This window comes from Somniosus microcephalus, chromosome 23 (assembly GCF_052327205.1).
Source record: "Somniosus microcephalus isolate GS21.2 chromosome 23, FLI_Smic_1.0, whole genome shotgun sequence".
NCBI classification, from domain to species: Eukaryota; Metazoa; Chordata; class Chondrichthyes; order Squaliformes; family Somniosidae; genus Somniosus; species Somniosus microcephalus.
Genome location: NC_141009.1, coordinates 15,968,294 through 15,995,019, shown reverse-complemented (window position 1 = coordinate 15,995,019; position 26,726 = coordinate 15,968,294). Strand labels below are relative to the sequence as shown.

Below are 26,726 nucleotides of genomic sequence, written 5' to 3'. Positions count from 1 at the left end.
GATAGTGCAACAGAATTTATGCTGAAGGTTTCAGATACAGGGGCATGCGATCATGCATCAGATACAAGGAGATAATCACAACAAAAAGTGGCTGCTTTATGATTTTGTTTAGCAGGTATTTTTTCAGAATTCTAATTTTTTTATTGCTTTGTTAGCATATAAATCTTTTATGCAGCTATGTATTCAGCCAATTTGTGGAATGTCGCAGCCCACTATATACTTCAAATGGAGGCAAAAATACAATGATCTCATCCCAGGCCCATTGAGCCAGTATGACCCCTATTCATTTTTGGGAATAAAAGGAGATGTGTTCTTCAAACCTGCAGTGCAAGCGGTTTTCTTAACCGGCTTACTGGTGAATCACAGAATGAGAAAGAAGTCAGAAGGACTACCTGCTCACTGGCTGGGAACAGCGAAACAAAAGGACAAAGGGACACTTGGACTGTCTGTCAACCAGCTAGGTCCAGGCAGAAAGCCTGGCCTAGCAAAAGGAACCCTGCTCATGTCGAGGCCAAAATCGGTCAGAATCAGAAGGCTGATGAGGAAATATTGAGCGAGCCAGTTAAAAGGGATAGTGTGATGTATTTTTATTACTTTTCTAGTAGGATGGTTTTTTAGTCGGTTGAATCAAGGTGTGATTTGATTGCATCTGTTACTCTATGTTCACTTGCTATCTATAAATTGAAGTAGTTTAACAATGTTTACCTGACTTTGTCTGACTAAGTTGTTTAATTTGTTGTTGGAATGCCTGGAGAGGTTCATATGAAAGATGTGATACCCACTTAAGATCTCGAGACAGTGCTATTGTTACACTCTCAGTTATGTTATTGCTGTCAGCAGTGGCTCAGTGGAAACGCTGTTACCTCGGAGTTAGAAGATACAGGAAACTTTCTGGTATCCGGCACGGACGGGGACCGACGTGGTGCCGGTTCATCATCAATTCCGGATAACCGAACGCTATAGTAAAAGATACGGAGCTCAGAGCTCCGTATAAAGCAACAAACCCTGCAGTTTCAAAACAATCGGCACAAGTTGCAAGCGTCTCTGTAGCTTAGCAACAGCTTCAGCTGCACCCTTGCACAGCAACAAATGGAGTAATAAAAGTTATCTGAACCGACTCCTGAATTTTGCCGGTGGATAGAGCGTTCCGGTTATTTAGGGGCCGGTTAATCGAAAGTTTCCTGTAGTGGGTTCAAGCTCCGCTCCAGAGACTTGAGCACATAACCCAGGCTGATACTTCCGTGCAGTATTGAGAGAGTGCTACAACTTTTATTGCAACTTTGAGCCAACCTTTAAAAACACACTTTGTTGCAGCACCATATATACAATTGAGTGGGAAAAAATCAAAAGTAGCAGTAGCTCTTGACAGTTGGTGGGTCATCATCTCATGGCAAACGCAATGATAAAAGCCTGGTCTTCAAAATAGCAGAGTGCCTGTGAAGTGACTTTTCACCCCACCGTTTTATAACTTGCGTTTAAGTTAGGTTGTATGTTGCAGGACGGCTAGGAATGTAGCATGATCTGCTAGCAGATAGAGATGTTCTAGTCTCTGCAGTAAATAGCATGGCAAAACAAATGGAAATACATATTTTTGTTTTGGGTATATTACTTTGTTTATTGCCCAGTTTTCTTCCCATCCTAGTTCTCTCTAATCTTTGAGTTGTTTGAATTTCTTCTCATTTGGTTTGGCTGCACTTGTGGTTCTGAAAAAGCCTTGCCTGACAAAATATTCTTGTCTCTGCCTCCTTAAAATGTGGTCATCCTGCCTTCCTTCCTTCACTATTTATATCAGTTAAATAGTGTACTGTAGGAACATGGGTTCCTAACTAAAAGACTGAGTTCTGCTCAGGCGATCAAACAAAACGATCTTTAATGAAACAAACAGGCTTTAACAAGAAACTGCAGGATAACATCGAATGTAGGCCTGCGCTCTCTGGAGGCTCCACGAGGACTGCCCCTGCAGTCCTGTGGCTGACGTCACGATGTCATCACGTTTTCCCGCCAGTGGGGAATCATGTGATGAACGGCGTGACGTCATCACGTTTTAGCCACGCTGTTAAAGCAACCACACCCTGTACAGTTAAACAGCATAAATAAAGATACAGACTCAGACTGTAGCTAACATGTTGTTAAAGGAATTATGTACAAACGATCTGAGTCCTTTGGTGGCTCCGCCACATGCGCCCCCCCCAGAATTGTCTTTAACAGCAAAAGTGAGACGTCGAGGAGGCCTGACAAGTCTGCCTGAGCGACTTCGGTAACCCTGCAGAGGAAACTGATGGACGGTGGTCGAGCAGGCGGGCGGCTGTGGTAGATCTGGCACAGCGGCTGCGGGCGGTCGGCCACGTTTCGGCGGTTGAGCTACGACGACTGGGCGGTCCAGGTCCAGGTGAGCCGGCTTCAACTGGTCCACCGAAATGTGATCCAGCTTTCCTCCGATGTCGACCAAAAAGGATTTGTCTCCTGATTCGATGACGCGGAAAGGACCAGTGTAAGGGGGCTTGAGCGGATCCTGGTGAGCGTCGTGGCGGATAAATACGTACTCGGCATTCTTCAGCTCCGCTGGCACGTGGGAGTTCTGTAATCCGTGATTTGATGTAGGCACCGGAGCGAAGCATCTGGCCGCTTCCTGGTGGCTGACGAGTTGCTGGGAGGCGGGCCATGGCTCTGTGGGAGAAGGGAGGAAATCCCCTGGTACTCGGAGCGGCTGGCCATAAACTAGTTCGGCTGAGGACGATTGCAGGTCGTCTTTGGGCGCCGTACGAAGACCCAAAAGGACCCATGGGAGTCTGTCCACCCATCCTGCACCTTGGAGACTGGCCCGTAGGGCGGCTTTAAGCGACCCGTGGAATCGCTTGCAAAGGCCGTTCGCCTGTGGATGATAAGCGGTGGTGCGATGAAGTTTGGGGCCGAGCCCTTGAGCTACAGCGTTCCAGAGCTCCGAGGAAAATTGTGGCCCACGATCGGAAGAGATGTCCGCCGGTACCCCGAAACGAGCAACCCAACAGGAGATGAAAGCACTGGCGACGTCTGCCGAAGTGGTGGAAACCAAAGGAATTGCCTCTGGCCACCTAGTGGTGCGGTCCACCATGGTGAGGAGATGCGTATAACCATGAGAAGGCGGAAGTGGCCCCACAAGGTCCACATGCACGTGGTCGGAACGGCGAACGGAGCCACTGGAGCTTTAACATGACGCTGGACCTTGGCCTTCTGGCAGACCACGCAGGTGTTGGCCCAGTCATGGACATCGAGGTGCATACCCTTCCAGACGAAATTCGCCAACATTAGCCGTTGTGAAGCCTTCATACCAGGGTGTGACAATCCATGTATGGCGTCAAAAACCTTCCGGTGCCATGTGACTGGCACAATAGGTCGGGTAACGCCCATGGAGACGTCGCAAAGGAGCGTGGTGCCTGCGGCCTGGAAACTGACGTCGGTCGCTTGGAAACTAGAGGGGACGGTTCTGTATGATTGGACCTCTGGGTCCGAGGCCTGATCCGCAGCCATGAGGGCGTAGTCAATCCCCAGGTGAACCGCATGGACCGTCGCGCGGGAGAGGCAATCCGCCACCAGGTTGTCTTTACCAGACACATGTTGAATGTCCGTGGTAAATTCAGAAATAAACGTCAGGTGACGTTGACGAGCGGACCACGGTTCGGCGGTCTTGGCCATGGTGAACGTTAGAGGCTTGTGGTCGACAAAAGCCGTGAAGGGACGTCCTTCTAATAAGAACCGGAAATGGCGACTGGCTAGGAAAAGGGCCAGTAACACTCGATCAAAGATGCTGTATTTTCTTTCATTTTTCCGTAGTTGACGGCTGAAAAACACCAGCGGTTGCCACGTGCTGTTCACCCACTGCTCCTGCACTGCGCCGATGGCGTAGTCTGATGCGTCTGTGGTAAGGGCGATGGTGGCACCTGGAAGTGGGTGCGCCAGCATGGTTGCGTTGGCCAAAGCGCTCTTGGTGTTGACGAACGCCTGGTCCATCTCGGCCGTCCAGCTGAGTAGATTCTTACCGGACTTGTCCTTGAGGGCCCCGTACAAAGGCTGCATTAGCTGAACTGCCTTAGGGACGAATCGGTGATAGAAATTGACCATCCCCAGGAACTCTTGCAGGGCCTTGACGGTTGGCGGGCACGGAAAAGAGGTAACAGCTTCCACCTTCGTCAGTAAGGGGACGGCGCCGTCTGATGTTATGCGGTGTCCCAAGAAATCGATCCGCTGCAGGCCGAACTGGCACTTGGCCGGGTTGATGATCAAACCGTGCTGGCTGAGGCGTGTAAAGAGGGTACGCAAATGGGAGATGTGCTCTTCCTTGCTAGCGCTGGCGATGAGAATGTCGTCGAGGTAGACAAAGATGAAGTTTAGGTCTCTGAGCACGGAGTCCATTAAGCGCTGAAAAGCCTGTGCCGCGTTCTTCAAGCCAAACGGCATCCGCAGGAACTCAAAGGCCGAAAGGGGTGATGACTGCGGTTTTCGGGACATCTTGCGGGTGCACGGGAACTTGGTGATACCCCCGGACGAGGTCGACTTCAGAAAAGATAGAATTTCCCGCCAAATGGGCTGAGAAATCCTGAATATGCGGGATCGGGTACCGATCAGGAGTAGTGGCGTCGTTCAGGCGTCGGTAGTTACCGCATGGCCACCAGCTGCCGCCCGGTTTCGGAACAATGTGGAGAGGCGAAGACCAGGGACTATTCGACCGGCGAATAATCCCCAGCCACTCCATCGTGTTGAACTCCGCTTTCCCAGCCGCGAGCTTGCCGGGTTCGAGCCTTCTAGCCCGTGCATAAACCGGGGAGCCAGTAGTGGTGATATGATGATCAACACCATGCTTCGTGGCCGAGGAGGAGAAAGTGGGCCTTGTCAGCTCCGGGAACTCTCCGAGGAGCCGAGTGAAGTCATCCGGAGAAGGGAAAGCGCAGGCGATAGAGCGCGCCGCGGTGGTACCGTGGTGGCACGGAATCAAGTGGAAGGTGGCCGCACTGATCAGCCGGCGGTGCCGGACATCAACGAGGAGGCCGTTGGCACACAGAAAATCTGCCCCTAGGATGGCCTGTGAGACTGTGGCCGTGACGAATTCCCAATGGAAGCACTGACCGCCGAAACAGACTTGGACCCGCCGCTTTCGGAAAGTTCGAATGGCTGCGCCATTAGCCACCACGAGGGGAAAAACCGTGGTTCCCAGCTTGCATATCGAGATTCGACGCAGGTAGGATGCTACACTGTGCCCCGGTGTCACAAAGGAAACATCGACCCGATAGAGAATCGGTGATGTAAAGAAGTTTCCCCGTAGATCCGATGGCCATCGCAGCTGCGGAGCACCCATTAGACCCGGTCCTCCTTCGCCAGGAACGCTGCAGGAGCTTTTTTTTGGGGCGAGAAACTGCAGGGAGAGCAGCAGCGTCGTGCTTTCGCGCCAAAACGGGCGTGGTAGGAGCACCAGCCCGCTGCAAGAGGAGCTGGAGCCGTGTCTGTGGGGGATGGGCGCCACTTGGCCGCGCAGCACTGCTGGGTTAATGTGAAAGTCTTATCTGCTTCGGCAGCAAGCTCGGCGCAGTCTGTAATCTCGGATCTGGCTAGGGTAGCCTGCACCTGCTCCGGCAGTTGGCAGGGGAATAGCTCCCGGAAGAGGAAGCATTCCGGTTCGGCACCCAAGAGCATGAGCATTTGGCTCATGAGCTTGGACGGTTTGGAGTCCCCGAGGCCAGACATAGCGAGGAGCCGGCGAGCGCATTCTGATTTCGAGAGCCCGAAGACCTGTAGCAACCGCGCCTTTAACGTATCATACTTGCTGTCAGTAGGAGGACTACCGAGGAGGCTGACGATCCGCGAGGCAGTTGCGCTATCGAGGGCGGAGACCACGTAGTAATAACTGGTCTGATCAGCGACGATGTTCCTGATGGCGAACTGGGCTTCAGCCTGGATAAACCACGGGGCTGGTTGTTGCTCCCAGAACTGTGGCAGTTTCAGAGTCACTGCGTTCGTATCCATGCTGAAGATCTTCCGCGAAAATTGTTCACGAAAGTCGGGGTCACCAATGTAGGAACGTGGGTTCCTAACTAAAAGACTGAGCTCTACTAAGGCGATCAAACAAAACCAACTTTAATGAAACAAACAGGCTTTAACAAGAAACTGCAGGATAACATCGAATGTAGGTCTGCTCTCTCTGGAGGCTCCACGAGGACCGCCCCTGCAGTCCTGTGGCTGACGTCATGACGTCATCATGTTTTCCCGCCAGTGGGGGATCACGTGATGAACGGCGTGACGTCATCACGTTTTAGCCACGCTGTTAAAGCAACCACACTCTACAGTTAAACAGCATAAATAAAGATACAGACTCAGACTGCAGCTAACATGTTGTTAAAGGAATTATGTACAAACGATCTGAGTCCTTTTGGTGGTTCCGCCACAGTACCAGGCTTTGCCCAAGAATGGGTTCATAGTAGATGCTGTGCATCAAAAAAGTATTGCCTGCCAAAAATTCTAAGTGAGTGCTGTCTCCAGCTAACATTGCACATTTTCTGTTCAGGATGATGCACACACCATTTTGGGTATTGTAAATAGAATCCTATGAAATTTTCGCTCGTTTGCCACCCTTGCTAGTTATTTAACAGTAATTAACTGGTTATGAATCCTTGCGGCTTCCCTCCTTTTTCCTGTAGTTTTCTTTCTCTTGCCTTCTCCTGCCCCCTCCCTGAAGGGCTACAGTTTGAAATGTCTGTTTGTCTTCAGTATTTCACCCAAGTGATCATCACATGAGAACCTCGACAGTGAGTGCTAACAGACCATTGACCACAGGGGATGTCATAGTTGTATCCAATCCAGTCCTCACCTGGTGTGCACACATGTCGAACATAGTTCAGTGGCTAGTGACCAGGACAGGGAAACTGCAAATGTTTTTCCACCCAAGCCCAGGGTCATTGAGGCCAATTGCAGTGGCTCACCAATGCAGATGAGATCAACTAACACAGCACAGCCTGGGGTTTGAACCTGGTCCTTCCTGGTCTTCATAGATCAGCTGCTTCCTGCCTGAATGAATTGAGTTATTGGGAGAACTGAATTCTTCTTTAAGATTATTGCTCCTCCTTAACAGGAGCTCATGAAAAACACCACCATTCAGTTTTTTTCATAAAAGCAAATGGAAATGGAAATATTCTTAAGTACTATAAAACATGCAAATAGGAGGACCCTGTCAAAGGGAAGGAAAATACCACCGTGGGAGCTGCCTTGATGATTAGTGTGTTCTGTCCTTCGCAGTTGGAAGGAATTTTTTGTCATAGGAGATAAGTAAAGATATTTTCCCCTCCATTTGACCAGTGAAAGTATACTTGTTCACAGCAGTTAGGCTACTCAAATAAAGTGGTGCCCTGAAAAGATTTGATTCCTGAGTGATCAAGTTTGTATCATGTGTCTGAGAGATAGGAAATGGGGCCAGAGTGCAGATCACTAATTAGAACTGGATAAAACTGCATACTCCTTGGACTCCAATCCCATTTCAGTAAAGAGCATGCTTTCAAATACAGGTTTTAAGTATCTGTAAATTGCTTACAAACACTATCATCAGCTCAATATTATATACAATGCATTATTTTGCTGGTTCTTGACCGAGAAAGAATGGAATGAAATGCCTTAAAAGTGATGGGATGCTCTGACAATGTCCTTTTTATTATTTATTTCGCCTACTCACTATTCTCAGCCACTACCATTCATGGTATTTATATTATTTAAAAATTAGAAGATCTCCTGTGGCTTTGCTGACTGAGTCAGAGGTTTCATAAGAACAGGGGTACTGTGCCAAGTAGTACCAGGGACATCAACTTCTCAGCATTAGGGTGGCCCTGTGATCTGGGAGAGGTTTCTATTTCCAGCAAGACTTGAGAGGAAGATCCTAGCAACAGGAGGGCAGGTCCTGGCATCTGGAGAGCGGGACCTCGGGGTCTGGGAGCATTGCTGTAGTTCTGTGATCAGGGAGTGCTGGGTTTGTGAGGTCTATTGAAGGGGGGGTGGTGGATCCTGGGATGTGGAGTGAGTAAGTTTGCGTTGGGGGCGGTCCTGGGGTCCAGCAGGGCTGAAGATTGGATTTTGGAGTATGGGGAGACCAAGTTTGGCAGTATTGGGTTTGCTGGGATCTGGCGATATCCGAGGGAGAAGACTCCAACAGCCTTATGGAGGAGGAGCGCAAGCGGGCATTTGCCCTTTCGAACCACCAGACCCCAATCCTCCACTATGTTCCTGTCCATCGACCTTCTCTGACTCCGCTGCAGCTCCTTTTGCTCTCTTTTATCCCACCACCCATTGTAAGCCAGTTCCTGTATCTATGTTCCTGCCTTAAAGCACTTAAGCATAATTGTTTAGCTTATTAAACTTACTGGATGGAAAGTTACAAGCTGGGGTGCACATGGCACAGTTTCCTGATTTGCATTTCTGATAGGTGCCAGGGACGTGGGATAGGGTGGGATATGTGTTGGTGTAGGGGTTACGGGGATCGGGTGGGATATGTGTCGGTGCAGGCTCGATGGGCCGAAATGGCCTCTATCTGCACTGTGGGGTTTCTGTGATTTCTGTGTGACGTGGAAGCGGGATTTGAACACCATTAGTGACATTTCTGACATATACAGTCTTTAATAAATATATAGGTTTATATAAACAAACAAATCTTGCATCATGAAATGCTGAAAAGTTTATTGTTTACATAGTTTCTACGGTTTTATATATCTGTCTATATCTCATTTAAAAAATCTTGCATCTGCGTGCACTTCCTATCTGCACAACTTCCTGTTGTCACACTTTGTGTCAACATTTTGCCATTATAAATTGATATGTCCATATTTATAATGTGTTTTGCCTATGTAAATCTTCTGATTTGTGCAGTCTGGCCACGTGTAATGTTACCTCAATTTTCAATGCAAAAATTGCATTTTCAAGACGCTGATTATCTCAACTGTGCTTTGTTGGTGGGCTGATAAGCCAATGTTAATCGCTTACACCTGTGAGACAGATTTCTAATGTCGATAATATAGAGGGAAAGAAACGGACAGAGGAAAGCAGACAGGCATTTTCTTTCCTCATTCTAATTTGACCTTTTTAAAAAAAAATTTAAAAAAAAACCTCTTTAAACCGACACAGAAACTGACTTTTGGGCCTCAGCAGTCCATGTTGGTGTTTATCCTCTGTACCAGCAATAGTCCTAACTTCATGTGCTCATCCTGTTCCCACATTCTTTATGCCCCTTTCCTTCAACCACTGCCCGACCTATTCTTAAATGTTGACGTGGTCTCTGAATCAGAGAATATCGACTGTAGTCCCGTAAAATTTGTAATAGCTTTATACGAAACTATGATAGCATACCAGCTAAGTATTTGTAATTTTGTGTAATTAAAATACAATTTGCTAAGTTGCTTGCAGTCTTGATCTGCAGTGGATCAGTGTCATTTGTTTAAGTTCAGTGCTTGTGATAGCACAACCAAATGATTGTTACTGGTTAAGGCCTAGTCGATTTGATATTTATTATTTCTCTTTCATCACTGTCTATATAATTTACAAAATCCTATCTTCAGATTTAAAAAAAAATTATGTTAATATCATTATACTGAGTTTATAAACTATTAAAGTAAAATTACTTTGGATTCCATAAATGCAGATTAATAAGCTTTTGGCATGCAGTTCTTATTCCATATATGCCCCCCCCCCCCCACCCCACCCCCAGAAAGGTAGCAAAAGCTGACCAACAGCTTCAAAACTGACACAGGCCCCAAAAACTGACAACTCCAAAACAACCTTGATTAGAAGTCTGTGGAGGAAAGAAGCATGAAAAAGGGTAAAAACAGGTGCTGCATTCTGAGGGGAGTGTATTGGCATGTTCCCCCAGTGAATATTGAAACTTTACTTCACAAAATTATGCATTGTGGTGAATTTTGAGCACTTTTATACTTAACAATTGAATTCTTTTTCCCTTTTCAAGCTTAAAAAGCTAAGTGATATTTGGATTTTCAACAGATGAACCGTATTATCACTTTTCCAAAAGTTACCTCAACAGGCACATTGGCCATCTTGCACCATTTCGCGGATACACTCTACTCCCTCTGGGCCCAGTTCAGAGCTACTGTAATCTATCCACCTCGCCATCATTTGATGAAGACTCCTCTGCTTTAACCTTCCTAGTTCATACCAGCACTCTTCTCACACTCCGTCCTCAATTTAACCTCGTGCACTTCATCCGCTCAAACCCAGTTCGATCTGTACTCTTTAATCCCACCTCCCAGGTCATGTTGACAGTCTTTTTCTCTGGCCCTCAAGGTCATGGAGGCATGCTTTCATTCCCCCCCCCCCCCCCCCCCAAAATTAATGTTGGAACTCTACTTATTCCCACATTCCAAAGTATCACCTTCTGTCCCATCCATTCCCTCACCTTTTCCTTTTCCATCTCTCCTTTGTTGCCATATTTTACCTTTCCTTTCCAGCCTCCACTGCCATACTTTGCTACTTTTTCCCCTCCACTCTCTCCTTCATTAATGTACTTTTCTTCCTCCTCTCCCTCCTTCATTGATGTACTTTTCTCCCTCCTGTCTCTAATTCCATACTTTTCCCACCTCCTTTTCCCCTCTGTCCTGCTGCTACCTGTGTTACTAATGCAGAAGACTAAGATTCTCTCAGCTCAAAGCTGCTCCAAAGGACGAATGGAAGTGATTTTGGCAGCTGTATCCTGTCGGCAGGAACTCCTATCCTTATGAAAATTATCGACTGCAGTATACAACAGCCAGAATACCTTCCATTAGAGTTAGGAACAGTGTTGAGGGGGAAGGGCCTGGTTTCTGATTCATTAATAGTAGGATTCTTGTAGGAGTGAAATTGAAGGGGGAGAGGCCTGGGGGTCACTAATTTTCGTTACAAAACACTGACAGTTGATGTGAAATGCTGGCGGTTGGCACGTATGTTATTCCCAAACTATTAGCCAGCTCTACAAATGATGAGATTTATCCTGGCAACAGTGTTGTAAAAATAGGTACTGAATAAAAGTATTTTATGTAAGTATCTTACAATAACTATATACTTGTCCAGAAATTTTTTTTTGGTTGATCTGTAGTGTCACTTTTTAGAATTGAAACAACTGGATATTCCTAATTATCTTAGTCGGTGTGAACCATCTTTATGCAAATTTTTCACTGATTGCCTTTGTCATCATTCAGTACAGCAATGAGGAAGTGCTGCGCTATTGGAGATGCCGATTTTCAGATGAGACATTAACCAGAGGCCACTCTCAGGTGGACGTAAACAATCCCATGTTACTATTCAAAGAAGAGTGGGGGCTTTCTCTGCATTCCTCCGACTCTAGCTTCTTATGTACTCCCCTCTCCCTTCACCACACTATTGATGGTCGTGCCTTCAGCCTAAACTTCTCTGCATCGCAGTCTCCCTGTCCTCTGCAATCTGCCTTAAAACCTACCTCTTTGGCCAAGTTTTTAAATCACCTGACCTAATATTTCAGGAGGAAACGTTAACTCTGTTTCTCTCTCCACCGATACTGCCTGACCTGTTGAGTATTTCCAGCATTTCCCGTTTTAATTTCTACTATTTCCTCCTTTAGCTTGACATCCATTTTTGTCTCATGAACCACTTTGGGAGTTTTTTTTATATGTTAAAGGCACAAAATAAATGCAAGTTGTTGGTGTTTTGGCCAATATTTGTCCCTCAACCAATATCACTCAAACAAATTATCTGGTCATTTATTTCATTGCTGTCCGTGGGATCTTTCCGCATGTAGATTGGCAGCTATGTTTCCTTATATTGCCACAGTGACTACACTTCAAAAGTTTTTTTATTGGCTGTGAAGCACTTTGGGACATCCAGAGGTTGTGCAAGGCCCGAGATATAAATGCAAGTTCATTCTTCTTTGTTTAAAGGTTGGTCTGCTCTGTGCGGGTTCCACTGGTGGCCAGGGAATTCATTCATTATTCAAGATAATTTAATTAAATTAAAAACTTTTTAACCTACTATACAGGGGAGTATGTTTCAATTATAATTAGGTTGCAAAAATGAACCTTTTTAAATAACACTGTTTAATTAAGGTTCAAGATTGCTCATGTATTTCTTACTGAAAATGATATAAATTACCATGTTTATACTGAATTTAAAAAAAATTCGCATTCAATGTTTGTGTGTTCTGTTCTCATTTGTTCCTATGCTGCCAATGTAAGTGTAGGGATTCTGCAGGTAAACGTGTGCTTTATGCAAAGCAATGGCGCAATGTAAACTATTAAATTATTATATCAGTCCACCGTAACATTGTCATAGAGACTGCTAAGCATTCTAGGGAAGCAACTGGTGTTGATTTGCAGTCCTAGTCACAAGTTGTTGACACCAGTTTGAACCCATAAATTAGTGAAATGTGATTCAGTGCTACTTGATACCAGTTTATGCCCGCTAGTAGGATTTAGACTACAGGCTTCACTGGGCAGGATCTACTTGTTCAATACCTAATTTGAAACCTACATCTCAGGAATACCAGGGTTTTGATAGTCAATTGACATTAACCAATGACTGTGCTATAACTTAATTAACTTTAGGCAATTTCATTGGTCTTGTGTCATTTGGATTGCAGAAGACTGAGGTCCAAGCATTGGCTCCTGCATTTATATTGCTAAAACTGGTTCTCCTATTCGAGCAACATAGGAATGTTCGGGACAGGAGTAGGCCATTCAGCCCCTCGAGCATGCTCCACCATTCAAGTAGATCATGGTTGATCTGTACCTCAAATCTATTTACCTGCCTTTGCTCCATATCCCTTGATGCCTTTACCTGACAAAAATCTATCTCAATCTTGAAAGCTCCAATTGTCCTAGTATCCACAACCTTTTGTGGGAGAGAGTTCCAGATTTTTTGTGTGAAAAAGTGCTTCTTGATTTTGCTCCTAAATAGCCTAGCTCTAATTTCAATATTATGATTCGTCGTCGTTGATTCCTCCACCAGAGGAAATACCCTATCGAATCCTTTTAACGTTTCAAACACCTCGATCTGATCACCCCTCAATCTTCTATATTTAAGGGAATACAAGCCAAGTTTATGCAACTTGTTCCTATACTTTAAACCTCTAAGCCCGGTTGTATTCTGATGAATCTGGGCAGCACCCCTTCCAAAGCCAATATATTCTTCCTGAGGTTCAGTGCCCAAAACTGAATGCAGTAATAATCCAGATAGGATCTGGCCAAGGCTGTAAACAACTGAAGCATTACTTCCTGCCCTTCGTATTGCAGCCTCCTTGAGATAAAGGCCAACATTCCATTAGCCTTTTTCTACCTGGCAATAGCTTTTAATGGTTTGTGTATGTGGACTCCCAAATATCTGCTCTCTATAGTTCTTCGTTTCTCACCATTTAGAAAATACATCGATGTATCTTTCTTGGATCCAAAGTGGATGACCTCACACTTCCCACAATAAACTCAATTTGCCATAGTTTTGCCCACTCACTGAATCTGTCTATATCCCTTTGCAGTTTCCTGCTCTTATCTGCACTACTTACTGTTCCTCCTAACTTAGTGTCATCTGTAAAGTTGGATATACAACTCTCTCGTCCTTCATCCTAAATATGGTGAAAAATGGAGGCCTCAGAACAGATCCGTGGGTAACACCACTTGTCACATCCTGCCAATCAGTGTACCGACCCTTTATCCCCACTCTCGGCCTCCTGCCTCCCAACCAATTTCTAACCTGGCAAAAGGCTACCTCCAGTTCGGTGCTTTCTCTTGTGTGGAATGTTATTGAATGTCTTCTGAAAGTCCATATGGGTAACATCCATAGACAGTCCCTTGTCTACCTTATTACTGACATCCTCAAAACTTCAAATAGATTAGCCAGTCATGACATTAACAAAGCCCCCTCTCTGATCAGCTCATATTTGTTTGTGTTCAGTCACTCTATCTCTAAAGATAGATTCTAGTAGCTTCCCCCACAACTTATGTTAAACTGACAGCCTGTTGTTACCTGGTTTCTCTCTTTCTCCCCCCCCCCCCCTTAAGTAATGGAGTAACATTTAGCAAATTTCCAATCTAACAGCACAATTCCAAAATCAAGAGAGTTTTGAAAGATTAGAATGAATGCTTCTGTGATTTCCTCACCACCTACTTTTATTACCCTGGGGTGGAAACATCAGCTCCTAGAGATTTATCTATGCTAAGTCCCATTATTTTAACCATTACCATACTTTAAACTTGCATTGAATCCAATAAGTTCCTCCCCTTGATTTATTTTTAGGTTCCCCTCTATCACTGGTATTTTATCCCATTCCTCTGTTGTAAAAATAGATGCAAAGTGCTTTGTTTAATAAATCTGCCATTACCTTGTCCATTACAGTATCACCTGCATCTGTATTTAATGGGCCCCACATCTCCCTTAGCCAATATCTTACACTTAATATATTTATCAAAACGTTTACTATTAGCTTTTATATTACTTGCAAGTTTCTTTTAGTATTCCCTTTTTGCAGCTCTTAATATTTCCTTTGTGTCCCTCTGTTGTTCTCTATATTCCTCTGTCTGCTGGATTACCACTTTTCTTGGCATTTGTGTAAGCCACTTCTTTTAGCTTTATACTCCCATCTTACCTCCTATGTTGACCATAGGTGCTTGACTGTACAAGTGGAACGTTTGTTCTTTAGGGGTATGTATTGATCTTGTGTTGTACTAAGTACTTCTTTGAATACCTCTTACTGTTTTTCTGTATGTTTACCTGTTAACAGCTCAGCCCAGTTTCACGTTCAGCTTGCGTCTCATTTCTTCGAAGTCAACCTTAAGTTTAAAATAACAACAGAAAATGCTGGAAAAACTCAGCAGGCCAGGCAACATCCGTGGAGAGAAAATAGAGTCGACGTTTCGGGTCTAACCCTTTTTCTGTTGTTATTTCGGATTTCTAGCATCTGCAGTATTTTGCTATTGTACTTAAGTTTAAAACCTTGGTTTGCGTGTGATCTATTTTTTCTCTCAAAGTTAATGTCAAACTCTTAATGTTATGGTCACTGTTTGCAAGATGCTCCTTTACTGTCAGATTATTAATTGATTGTGGCTCGTTACTCATTACCAAATCTAGTATGGCCTGTTCCCTTGTCGGTTCGAAAACGTATTGTTTCAGAAAACTGTCTTGGATACGCTCATAGTCTTTACAACTTGAGCTGTTTTGAGAACATTGAAAATTTGGTGTCTATGGGAAAATAAAAAAATCTCACAACTGCTTTGCAGTTGATACCTACTTCTCTGATCCCTGTATTTAGGCATCCCACAACTGCATCACTGCTGTCAGGAGTGTTTTTCTCAGTTTTTAACTTATCACACTTTTTCTTATTTTTCAATACTCCCGATCTATTTATATCAAGTATTATTAATTCCTATATGATTATCTGAACTTGGATTATTTATATCTCATTTTACACACTGACCTTTTTCCTCATCTTTAGGTCATCAGTTATCCTGTTATTTCTAGCCGAACCCTCCTTAACCTCCCTCTCTTCCCCACCCAACTTCTGTTGGTTTAAAATCAGTTTTAGGTCGAAGCCCATCCCAGCGGTACAGCTTTTTCCTGTTCCAATACTGGTGCCAGGGTTACATGAAATGGAACCCATTTTCCCCACACCTGTCTTTCAGTCACACATTCACTTTCCTGATCTTTGTCGCTCTGCCAATTAGCGCGTGCCTTGGGCAACGATCCTGAGATTACTCTTCTCGAGGCCCTGCTTTTTAATTTATCTCCTCGCTCCTTATACTCATTTAGCAGGACCTCCTCCCTGTTTTTTCAGGCAGCAGAATCATGACACAATTTTTTTTGTGGCTCTGCCATTGTGCCATTGGGATAACGAAGCCAGTTTTAGCAGGGTTAACATGGACGGTCAGTGCACAGATGTCGCTCTCCCACGATCTAGATGAAACAAGGGTATCAATGTAAAAGGTCGTTGAACTTTGTTGAAAATGGTACTTTTTTTATATACTGGGATTACTACTACGTACTTGAGTTTTTGATGGCGTGCTTGTCCAGCCTCCCCATCCAATAGATTTCCTCTTGCTGGGAGTATAGAATATGAAGTTCTGAAAATTATATTACAGGCATTTGAGACACAAAATGATCTGCAGTTAATTATAGGAAATTGTACATCTGGAATAAATTATTATTTGAAACAAGTGTTTATTTTACTTTGATTCAAAAATCCTGTAGTCGCATGACCATGACCTATGAAGTGACTTGGTTTGCTAAGTAAACATGTATTCTTGCTATAGATAGTTTAATTAGAAAAATTATTTTTTTGAGCTAATGTAGCTTATTTGTGTTATTCTTAAGGAATCTTTCGAAGAAGTATCAGCCAAAACGGAACTCCAAAGAAGAGGAAGATCAGAAGTGAGTGCTCCTTTCAGATCCAAAATAACAATCCGATCCATCAATACTTCAACTGCAGTAAAGGCATCTAGATACAGTACTAGTGTTGTTCTGTGATCCTGTATTTTGCTTTGTTGTACATGATAACGCAAGTTACTTGCTCTTTCAAATTAGTGGAAACTGAGATCTTTGTCTTTTAGATTTTAGGAAAACTAAAATTTAATTTTAGGAAAACTAGACATTGTAGTAGTTCATTTATTTTTCTTCTATGTGAATGGACTGGTTTAAGAACATAAGAAATAGGAGCAGGAATAGGCCACTTGGCCCCTCGAGCCTGTTCCGCCATTCAATAAGATCATGGCTGATGTTGGGCTCAAAGCCACTTCCCCGCCCGCTCCCCATAACCCTTCACTCCCTCATCTTGCAAAAATGTGTCTATCTCCACTTTAAATGTATTTAATGACCCAGCCTCCACAGCTCTCTGGGGCAGAGAATTCCACAAATTTACAGCTCTGAGAGAAGAAGTTCCTTCTCATCTCAGTTCTAAAAGGACGACCCTTTATTCTGAGACTGTGTCTCCGAGTTCTAGATTTCCCCATGAGGGGAAACATCCTCTCTGCATCTACCCTGTCGAGCCCCCTCAGTATCTCATATGTTTCGATAAGATCACCTTTCATTCTTCTAAATTCCAATGAGTATAGGCCCAGCCTGCTCAACCTTCCCTCATAAGTCAAACCCCTTATCTCTGGAATTAACCTAGTGAATCATCTCTGAACTGCCTCCAATGCAAGTATATGCTTCATTAGTTTGTAGTTTTTACTTCTGTGCTTGCCCCAGCGCATCCACATGAAGATAACTCACTTTCACATAAAGAAACAAATCTTGGGGCGGTAGGGCGGACGGAGGGTAGAGGGGGATGTGTGTGTGGGGGGGGGGGGGGTGCCGGGGGAGGGAAAGAGGGGGGAGAGAGAGAGAGCGGATGAAAGTCGGCCTTCTACTGGTTTTACTGGAAATGGAAAATCATTTAACTGTGAGCATCAATTATTCCTGAAAGAGCTGATGAGTTTGCTTGTATATAAAGGAAAAATTAACTACTGTGAGAGTGGTTTTGATGAGAAGTGTATTCTTCCCTGTCCCTAAGCTAGATAAGGTGAAAAAAATCAAAGAAATCTCCTACCTGATAGTAAATATTTGAGTTTACTATCCATCCCCTTCCCCATTTCTTCCATGGATACCGATTTGAGGTTTTGGATTCCAATTGTGGTGCATGTAAGCTGGGAAGAACGACCAGGCTAATACTGCTGAAAGTAATTTCCCCTGCGTTTATCCTTTCCTTCAATCACTGATGAAGCTCAGGACACTGACGAGGTGGCAAAGTTAATTACTGTGACCTAGTTCTGTCTTGTGAAATGATAACTCATGATCTTATCTTCAAGGAGTTAGAGAACATTGAAGTGTCGATAGCTTTCCATGAGTGGAGTAGACAGACGATAAATAATTAGTTAATTCAAACCTAGTCAATCTAATGCACTGCTTAGCATCCTGTTATACAGTAATGTTGTCAAAGTCTGGGACCTATAATCTATAAAACATTAAGTTGATCAAAAATGATTAGAGAAACAAAGAAAACCATGTAAGAGTGGAAAAATAATACAAAACAACACTTGCTCCTTCAATGTAATATCAAAGCTTATGTTTCTAAATTCTACCTTTCCTCTGAGAAACTGCTGATTGGTCTCTTTTGTGTTAGGAAAAAACAGTATTTTCATAAATTACTGGAGGAGGGAAAAAAATGATAATTTGGGGACAAAGACGACATTTCCTGGTTGCTGCTATTCTGGCCTTGTTGCATGATCCAAACTGATCATTTATCATGTTTACATCACAAACTAAAAACTAGTAATCAAATGAATTATTTTTGAACAAAATATTCCATTTGTTTTTGCTTGGTGATATTACTTAATACCTGTATGGTACAGTTATTTGGATGATGCACAAAATCACCAACACTATAAATTGATGTTCTGCTTTGAGTGTGTTCTCTCTTGTAATTCAGTTTCTGTTTTAATGAGGTATCAATTGTTAAAATATTTTCTCAGTAAGATATTACGATATAGTCACAACTTGTATTTTAGGAAACCCGGAAATTCAACACATTCAGTTTTTGGACATTCAAGATAAACTTTGAAATTAGTTTACTTCTAGACTTCCTTTATCTTAAACCTATGATGCTAAGTTTAAACATTTTTGAATTGAGTTTTTTAAAAGAAAGTAGAGTACAACCGAATACTTTATTTTACAGATACACATCATGTCGAGCATTTCTAGCCGTTCTGAATGAAATGAACGACTATGCAGGCCAGCATGAGGTGATCGCTGAGAACATGAGTGGGCTAATATTTGCAGAGCTGTCACGCTATATCCAGGAGCTCAAGCAAGAGCGGAAATTGGTAAATTCTGTATATTGGCCATTTAAATTTATTGTTGCTATTAATATAAATTGCTTTAGTAGGATTGAACTCCTAATTAAACATATCGTATACTTTTAAGGATCATTTCTATCCTTTAGAACTGACACAAATGTGTTCTTAAGTGTACAGAAAAAAAATCACATGAATTAAGTTGTGTTACAGGTAATGCACATTGTGATTTTAATTTTTCATTATTTAGGAGAGTACAAAATTGAAACTTGCCATTTTCAGCTGTCTGTTCTTAAGTCAGGGTCTCTGTTTTAAATGCCTTTGAATTTTTTGCTCATCAGTGCTTGAGAGTGAAATACTCCATTTTGGACACCCAATGTCAGCATCAAGCACTTCAAGATAAAGTAGTTAGATACAAAGTAAAGCTGCCTCTGCTGTACCAAAGGAATGTGTGCCATCCCCCAATCTGAAATGAGCACCCTTCCTGCGCTACCGTGCCTTTTTCCATTTCTCATGCTGCCATCGTATGAGCTCTGAGTGAGACTGCCAATTCAGTATTGTGTACTAGTTTTGTGTTTCAGGTCCATGCCCGTGCCCACTAGGAACTGGATTGAGAAAAAAATAAACATCTTTTCAAAACTCTGATCGGGGGCAGAATCTAATGCACTGAAGATGAATTTGCTGTGATCTGTATATGAACGCAGACACACAGCCAGACACACAAATGTGATAGCCACCGATAACTTCTTCCAATTACTCTAGAGAGGTTATTGTCACCAGATTTTAAATGGGCAAATTCATAATTTTTTGTGCTAAGAAATGATTGAAATTTTAGCTACAACCATGTTTGTGTGTTCCATGCAAGGAAGAGAATTGTCTTTACAAGTTGCACAACCTCAGTACTGCTGTTCTGAAAATCATATGAAGGGATTGCTTTGCAACCTTTTTAGCAAGATAGTGGTGTCAGTTTAGTGAAGTTTCTCAGTTTGAAGGTATCTGATGTTATTAAAATTTGCAAGCATTTGTTTGCATCTGCAGTTTCTCGGGCATTTGCAAAACTATGTAAAGTTCATTTTTAATCATGTTGGGGGCACCATAACATATGGCATTAAAGTTCCAAAGCCACAGACAGTGGCTGAATACAAGTTTGCACTCTTGATTTCTTGCATGATTAATTTACAATTTCAGCTACGTCATTGTGGGATGGTATTAAGTGTAGGGCAGGCACCTCTCTTGAAGCAGGAAGGGAAAATTGAAGAAAAAACCACCAGGGAAAACTCCAGTGCACTTGGCACCTGAGGTTGAGGAGTGCTGACATCAGCCTGAATGATTTAGAAAGTGCAACCAAAAGGAAGGGACTAAAATAATGAAAGCCCCAAAAGTAGTAAATACTGTTTGAGATCTTGATTTGTTTTTGAAATGGCCTCAAATTATCAGATAAGATTATGTAACAACATACTTATTGGTACACCTCTGTTATGTACAAGTTGACACTGGATACTAATCACTGAGAAAATGAAATTATTGGTGAATAGCACTGTCTTGCAGTGATTTGAGCAGTCTGCTATTAAATGGTCCTGTAATATGTATTTGGCTGGATTTCATTGTTCCATCACTGCTGCACTGCTGTCTGTGATTGAATGCAGTGCTGGCTTTGTGCTCAAGCCTCCATTTGCAGACACACTCTGGAAGATTATTAAACTATCCACTTAACTGCAGCAAACGGGAACGGTAGCATAATGTTACTGGGCTAGTAGTCCAGAGGCCTGGACTAATGATCCAGGGACGTGAGTTCAAATCGCACCATGGCAGCTGGGGAATTTAAATTCAGTTAATTAAAAAAATCTGGAACAAAAAGCTAGTATCAGTAATAGTAACCATGAAACTATCAGATTGTTGTAAAAACCCATCTGGTTCACTGATGTCCTTTAGGGAAGGAAATCTGCCGTCCTTACCTGTATGTGACTCCAGACCCACAGCAATGTGGTTGACTCTTAATTTCCCTCTGAAATGGCCTAGCAAGCCACTCAGTTGTAACAAACCACGACGAACTTACACAAAAATAAGAATAAAACCGGACAGACCATGGCTACAGACAGGACAACGGCACACCCAGCCCAGTCGACCCTGCAATGCCCTCCTCGGCAACATCTGGGAACTTGTGCCAAAATTTGGAGAGCTGTCCCACAGAATAGTCGAGCTGCCTGCTATGGTCCCATGGACACTCTGTATCTTCTGGTGCCTCTCCCAATTATCCATTCTTTATGTGTGAGCCCAGAAAAGTGAAAGTCAGTTGGATATTCTACCATGTAAAACATGTAGAACATCACAGTTGCACCAGACCTTATCTTCACCCAAAAATATCCACAATTGCGCACTTTCTGATAGGGAATATTGGGTAGCTATATAGAGTCATAGGGCTCGAATTTCCAAGCCCCGTGGAGGCGGGAGTGGTGGGAAAATTGCAGAATCGGGGGGCAGGAACCCATCCTGCCCCCGTGCCAATGTCCCAGGAGGCGGGTATCCGACATGTGCTGGGAGCCGCCTCCCCGAGGCGGGAAGGGGATTAGTGCCAATTAATTGGTAGTTAGCAGGCAGTTTTTTGCCTAATCCCTATTTTTAGCCCTGAAGTATGGGCTTCCCGACGGCTCCGAACCACGCCAAGTTAGCGAGGCGGACTGTCGGTCTGAAGGGGTTGGAGGGGTCGAAATTTCCATTGTGCAGGTGAGTGATGGGTGCATGTGTGCAGAGGTAAGTGTGTGAGGTAAGTGTAAAGTGTTTTAATTTTTACTTACCTTTACTTTCTCCTGCTGGCTTCCTTCCTTCAGTTCTCGGGAGTTCCTCAGTTCACCGGCACAGAAAGCAGAATGGCCGCTGAAATGTCAAAAGCTGCAGCATTCTGCTTTCTGGTCTGGAGAGATATCTCTAACTGAGTCTGAGTAGAAGGACTCAAGTTAGAAGACAGATTGGCCCAGTAATTCCGGGCACAACGCGTGAGTAAGGACTGGGTACTCGCATGTGCCCGGAGGAACTGTGCATGCTGAAAACCGGCATTTCCTGTCCTCTGACCCAAGGGGTTAAGAGGCAGAACGCGTGCGACTGCACAGGCAGCGCGTGCGCAGTGAAATTCCTTTTTTTCCCCACAGTTGCCTGAGTGTAAAGGCCTCCGGTCTTTACACGTGGAAAAACCAGACGTAAGTATTTAGTTTTACAGGTAAGTGGGCTTTTAGTACAATGTAGACATTTTTTTCCCCACAGGTTTGTTATTTTTAAAGAATTTACAGTGAGGTAAGTTTAGTTTTAGACCCTATTTTAAAAATATATATTTTTTACAAAAAATTGATTAATTGTTTAAAACATTTTAAAAAACTTATTTATAGTTAATATAATCAGTGGGATGTTTTTTAAAATTTTATTTAAAGTTAAAGTAGTGTTTTGGCAGCCCATACTTTTCATGAGTTTGACAGCTCTTACTGTCAAACTCATGACTGAGTTTCCCCTCCCCTGATTGGCTGCACAGTGCTCACCTGATCCCAGCCGGCACATCGCACTAACTACGCCGCTGGATCAGGTATAAGCACATCGCGCCGACATCTGAACCGGGCCAGTGACAGGCAATGCGAGCAGGCCCGGGCTTCAGATGTCGGCGCGCAGGGTGAGTGCAGATCGGGGGCTTGCACGCGCGGCAAGCTCCCGATCCGAATTTCAGGGCCATTCAGTGTTTGACAGCTTCACAGAGCTGTCAAATGCTGATTTTCATCTGTCAAAAGCTCTTGACAGATGAAATGGCAATCACTGCAATCACTGACGTCACCAGTAACCAGGTGTCCCTTAATTGGCCTGCTGAGCCTGCTGGGCGGGCTTAGCAAGGTTAATCAAGGGAAAATTGCGTGGGTTGGCCACAAGTCTAAGGATAAGGGGTAAGCCATTTAGGACAGAAATGAGGAATTTCTTCACCCAGAGAGTGGAATTTTCTACGACAGAAGGCAGTAGAGGCCAATTCATTAATTATATTCAAGAAGGAGTTGGATATATTTCTTGAGGCTAAAGGGATCAAGGGGTATGGGGAGAAAGCAGGGACAGGGTACTGAATTTGGATGATCAGCCATGATCGCATTGAATGGCGGAGCAGGCTCGAGGGGCCGAATGGCCTACTCCTGCTCCTATCTTCTATGTTTCTATGTTAAGTCGATGGAGGCGGGACTACAACCCAAAAAGTGGGAGCTTCACCTCCATCACGTCCCCATTGGCAAAATCCAGCCCATAGAGTTATACAGCACAGAAAGAGGCCCATCGTGTCTGCGCCGGCCATCAAGCCCTGTCTATCTAATCCCATTTTACAGCACTTGGTCCGTAGCCTTGTATGATTTGGCGTTTCAAGTGCTCATCTAAATACTTCTTGAATGTTGTGAAGGTTCCTGCCTCTACCACCCTTTCAGGCAGAGAGTTCCAGATTCCAACCACCCTCTGGGTGAAAGTTTTTACTCAAATCCCCTCTAAACCTCCTGCCCCTTGCCTTGAAACTATGCCCCCTGGTTATTGACCCCTCTGCTAAGGGGAAAAGTTCCTTTTCTATCTACGCCCCTCATAATTTTGTACACCTCAATTAGGTCCCCCCTCAGCCTTCTCTGCTCTAAGGAAAACAACCCCAGCCCGTCCAGTCTCTCTTCATAGCTGAAGCGCTCCAGCCCAGGTAACATCCTGGTGAATCTCCTCTGCACCCTCTCCAGTGCAATCATATCCCTCTTATAGTGTGGTGACCAAAACTGCACACAGTATTCCAGCTGTGGCCTAACTAGCGTTTTGTACAGCTCCATCATAACCTCCCTGCTCTTGCCTTCATTAGCCGAGGCATAGAATATAAGTATCCCATATGCCTTTTTAACCACCTTATCTACCTGTCCTCCTGCCTTTAGGGATTTATGTACATGCACACCAAGGTCCCTCTGATCTTCTGTCCTTCCTAGGGTCCTACCATTCATTGTGTATTCCCTTGCCTTGTTAGTCCTCCCAAAATACATCACCTCACACTTTTCAGGGTTAAATTCCATTTGCCACTGTTCTACCACCTCTCCGGTCCTTCATCATAGCTCAGTCTGTCGAACACTAGGAATCAGCATCATGGTCTTCTCTGTACTGCCTCCAGTGCTCGAATGTCACCCTTAAGTCTTGCCTGCCCTGCTCTGGTTTTGATTGCCAAGGAATCTTGTTCCATCGGGTTTGCTTAGTTTCTTGGTGCCAGTATATGACAGGAACAACTGCTGACCCTCCTTAAAAACGAACTCCTTTGGCTGAGCATTTGGTCATCTGACCTAATGTCTCCTTACGTGACTCCATGTCAATTTCTGTGATAACACTCCTGTGAAGTGACTTGGGATGTTTTACTGTGTTAAAGGGCCATATAAGTGTAAGTTGTTGTACACGACATCTCAGCCTTGGTTCTCTCCCCTCCGAGGCACCGACTCTCACTTGGCTTCCATCCAGGACCTCGCCCAAGTGCCCACTCGGTGTCAGCCTTGGCTTAGTGATAGCACACTTGCCTCGGAGTTACTAGGTTGTGGGTTTGAGGATGAGAGCCCATAATCTAGGCTGATCCTTCGGTGCAGTAGTGAACGACTGCTGAACTGCCTCTCGAGTGAGATGTTAAATCGAGGCCCCATCTGCCCCCTAGGGTGGACGTTAAAGATCACATGGCACTATTTCGAAGAAGAGAAGGGGCGTTTTCCCTGGTGTCCTGGCCAATATTTATCCCTCACAACATCACTAAGAAACAGATGATCTGGTTATTAATTTGATTGTTGTTTGTGAGATCTTGTTGTGTGCAAATTGGCTGCTGCATTTTCCTATATTACGACAGTGACTACTTCATATAGACTGGACAAATCAAATTGACAAAGGTAGTCTGGAGGATGACTTCATGGAATGCATTCGGGACAGTTTCCTAGAACAATGTCATGGAACCAACTAGGGAACAGGCTATTTTAGATCTAGTATTGTGTAATGAGACCGGGTTAATTAGCAATCTCATAGTAAAGGATCCTCTGGGGCAGAGTGATCATAATATGATAGAATTTCACATTAATTTGAGTGACTTGCCTAAATCCGAAACTAGAGTCTTAAACTTAAATAAAGCCAATTACATATGTACGAGTGGCAAGTTGGCTAAGCTAGATTGGAAAAATAGATAAAAAAGTATTGCGGAAGATAAGCAGTGGCTAGCATTTGAAGAAGTATTTCATAATGCTCAACAAAAATACATTCTATTGAGAAACAAAAACTCCACGGGAAAAGTGATCCATCTGTGGCTAACTGAAGAAGTTAACGATAGCGTTAGATTGAAAGAAGCAGCTTATAATTCTGAGAAGAATAGTAGTAAATCTGAGGATTGGGAGAGTTTCAGAAACCAGCAAAGGATGACAAAAAAATTGATGAGGGGGAAAAATAGAATGAGAGAAAACTAGCAAGAAATATAAAAACCAGATTGTAAGAGCTTCTATAAGTATGTAAAAAGGAAGAGAGTAGCAAAAGTAAACATTGGTCCCTTAGAGGCTGAGACAGGAGAAATTATTATGGGGATTAAGGAAATGGCAGAAGCGTTAAACCAATATTTTGTATCTGACTTCACAGCCAAAGACACAAAAAGCATATCAAAAATGGTGGGGAACCAAGGGTCTAATGAGGGTGAGGGACTTAACGTAATGGATATAAGTAGAGAAAAAGTACTAGAGAAACTAATGTGACTAAAAGCCGACAAATCCCCTTGACCTGGCGGCCGACTTCCTAGAGTTTTAAAAGAGGTGGCTACAGAGATAGTGGATGCATTGGTTTTGATCTTCCAAAATTCTCTCGATTCTAGGACGGTCCCAGCGAATTGGAAGGTAGCAAATGTAACACAGCTATTCAAGAAAGGAGGGAGAGAGAAAGCAGGTAACTACAGGCCAGTTAACCTGAAATCAGTCGTCAGGAAAATGCTGGAATCCATTGTTAAGGAAGTGGTATTAGGGCACTTAAAAAAAAAAAAAAAAAAAAAAAAAAAAAAAAAAAAAAAAAAAAAAAAAAATCATAACATGATTAGGCAGAGTCAACATGGTTTTATGAAAGGGCAATAGTGTTTGACAAATTTATTAGAGTTTTTTGAGGATGTAAGTAGAAGGGTCGATAAAGGTGCACCAGTGGATGTAGTATATTTGGATTTCCAAAAGGCATTTGATAAGGTGCCACATAAAAGGTTATTGTACAAAATTAGGGATCATGGGATTGGGGGTAATATAGTAGCATGGATAGAGGATTGGTTAACTGATAGAAAACAGAGTAGAGATAAACAGGTCTTTTTCAGGCTGGCAGGCTGTAACTAGTGGGATGCCTCAAGGACCAGTGTTGGGGCCTCAGCTATTTACAATCTACATTAATGACCTAGATGAAGGGACCAAGTGTAATGTATCCAAGTTTGCTGACTGTACAAAGCTAGGTGGGACAGTAAGCTGTGAGGAGAACACAGAGTCTGCAAAGAGATATAGATAGACTAAGTGAGTGGGCAGTAAGGTGGCAGATGGAGTATAATGTAGGGAAATGTGACATTCACTTTGGTAGGAAGAATAGAAAAACAGAAAAATTTTTAAATGGTGAGAAACTTTTAAATGTTGGTGTTCAGAGAGATTTGGGTGTCCTCGTGCAAGAAACATAGAAAGCTAGCATGCAGGTACAGCAAGCAATAAGGAAGGGAAATGGCATGTTGGCCTTTATTGCAAAAGGGTTGGAGTATAAGAGTAAGGAAGTCTTGCTACAATTGTACAGGGCCTTGGTGAGACCACATCTGGAGTACTGTGCACAGTTTTGGTCTCCTTATCGAAGGAAGGATAAACTTGCTTTGGAGGCGGTGCAACGAAGGTTCACTCGATTGATTCCTGGGATGAGAGGGCTGTCCTATGATAAGAGATTGTGTAGAATGGG

General features: G+C 43.6%; 1 protein-coding gene across 1 annotated transcript in view; it reads left to right on the top strand.

Moving 5' to 3' along the window:
• The window catches only part of LOC147101679 (formin-binding protein 1-like), a 94,056-nt gene that overhangs the window by 41,422 nt on the left and 25,908 nt on the right, over positions 1-26,726 (top strand). The window contains exons 3-4 of the mRNA XM_085965465.1: positions 16,321-16,377; positions 18,659-18,806. Of these exons, the coding sequence (XP_085821591.1) occupies positions 16,321-16,377; positions 18,659-18,806 (205 nt within the window). The remainder of the gene's footprint in view (positions 1-16,320; positions 16,378-18,658; positions 18,807-26,726) is intronic.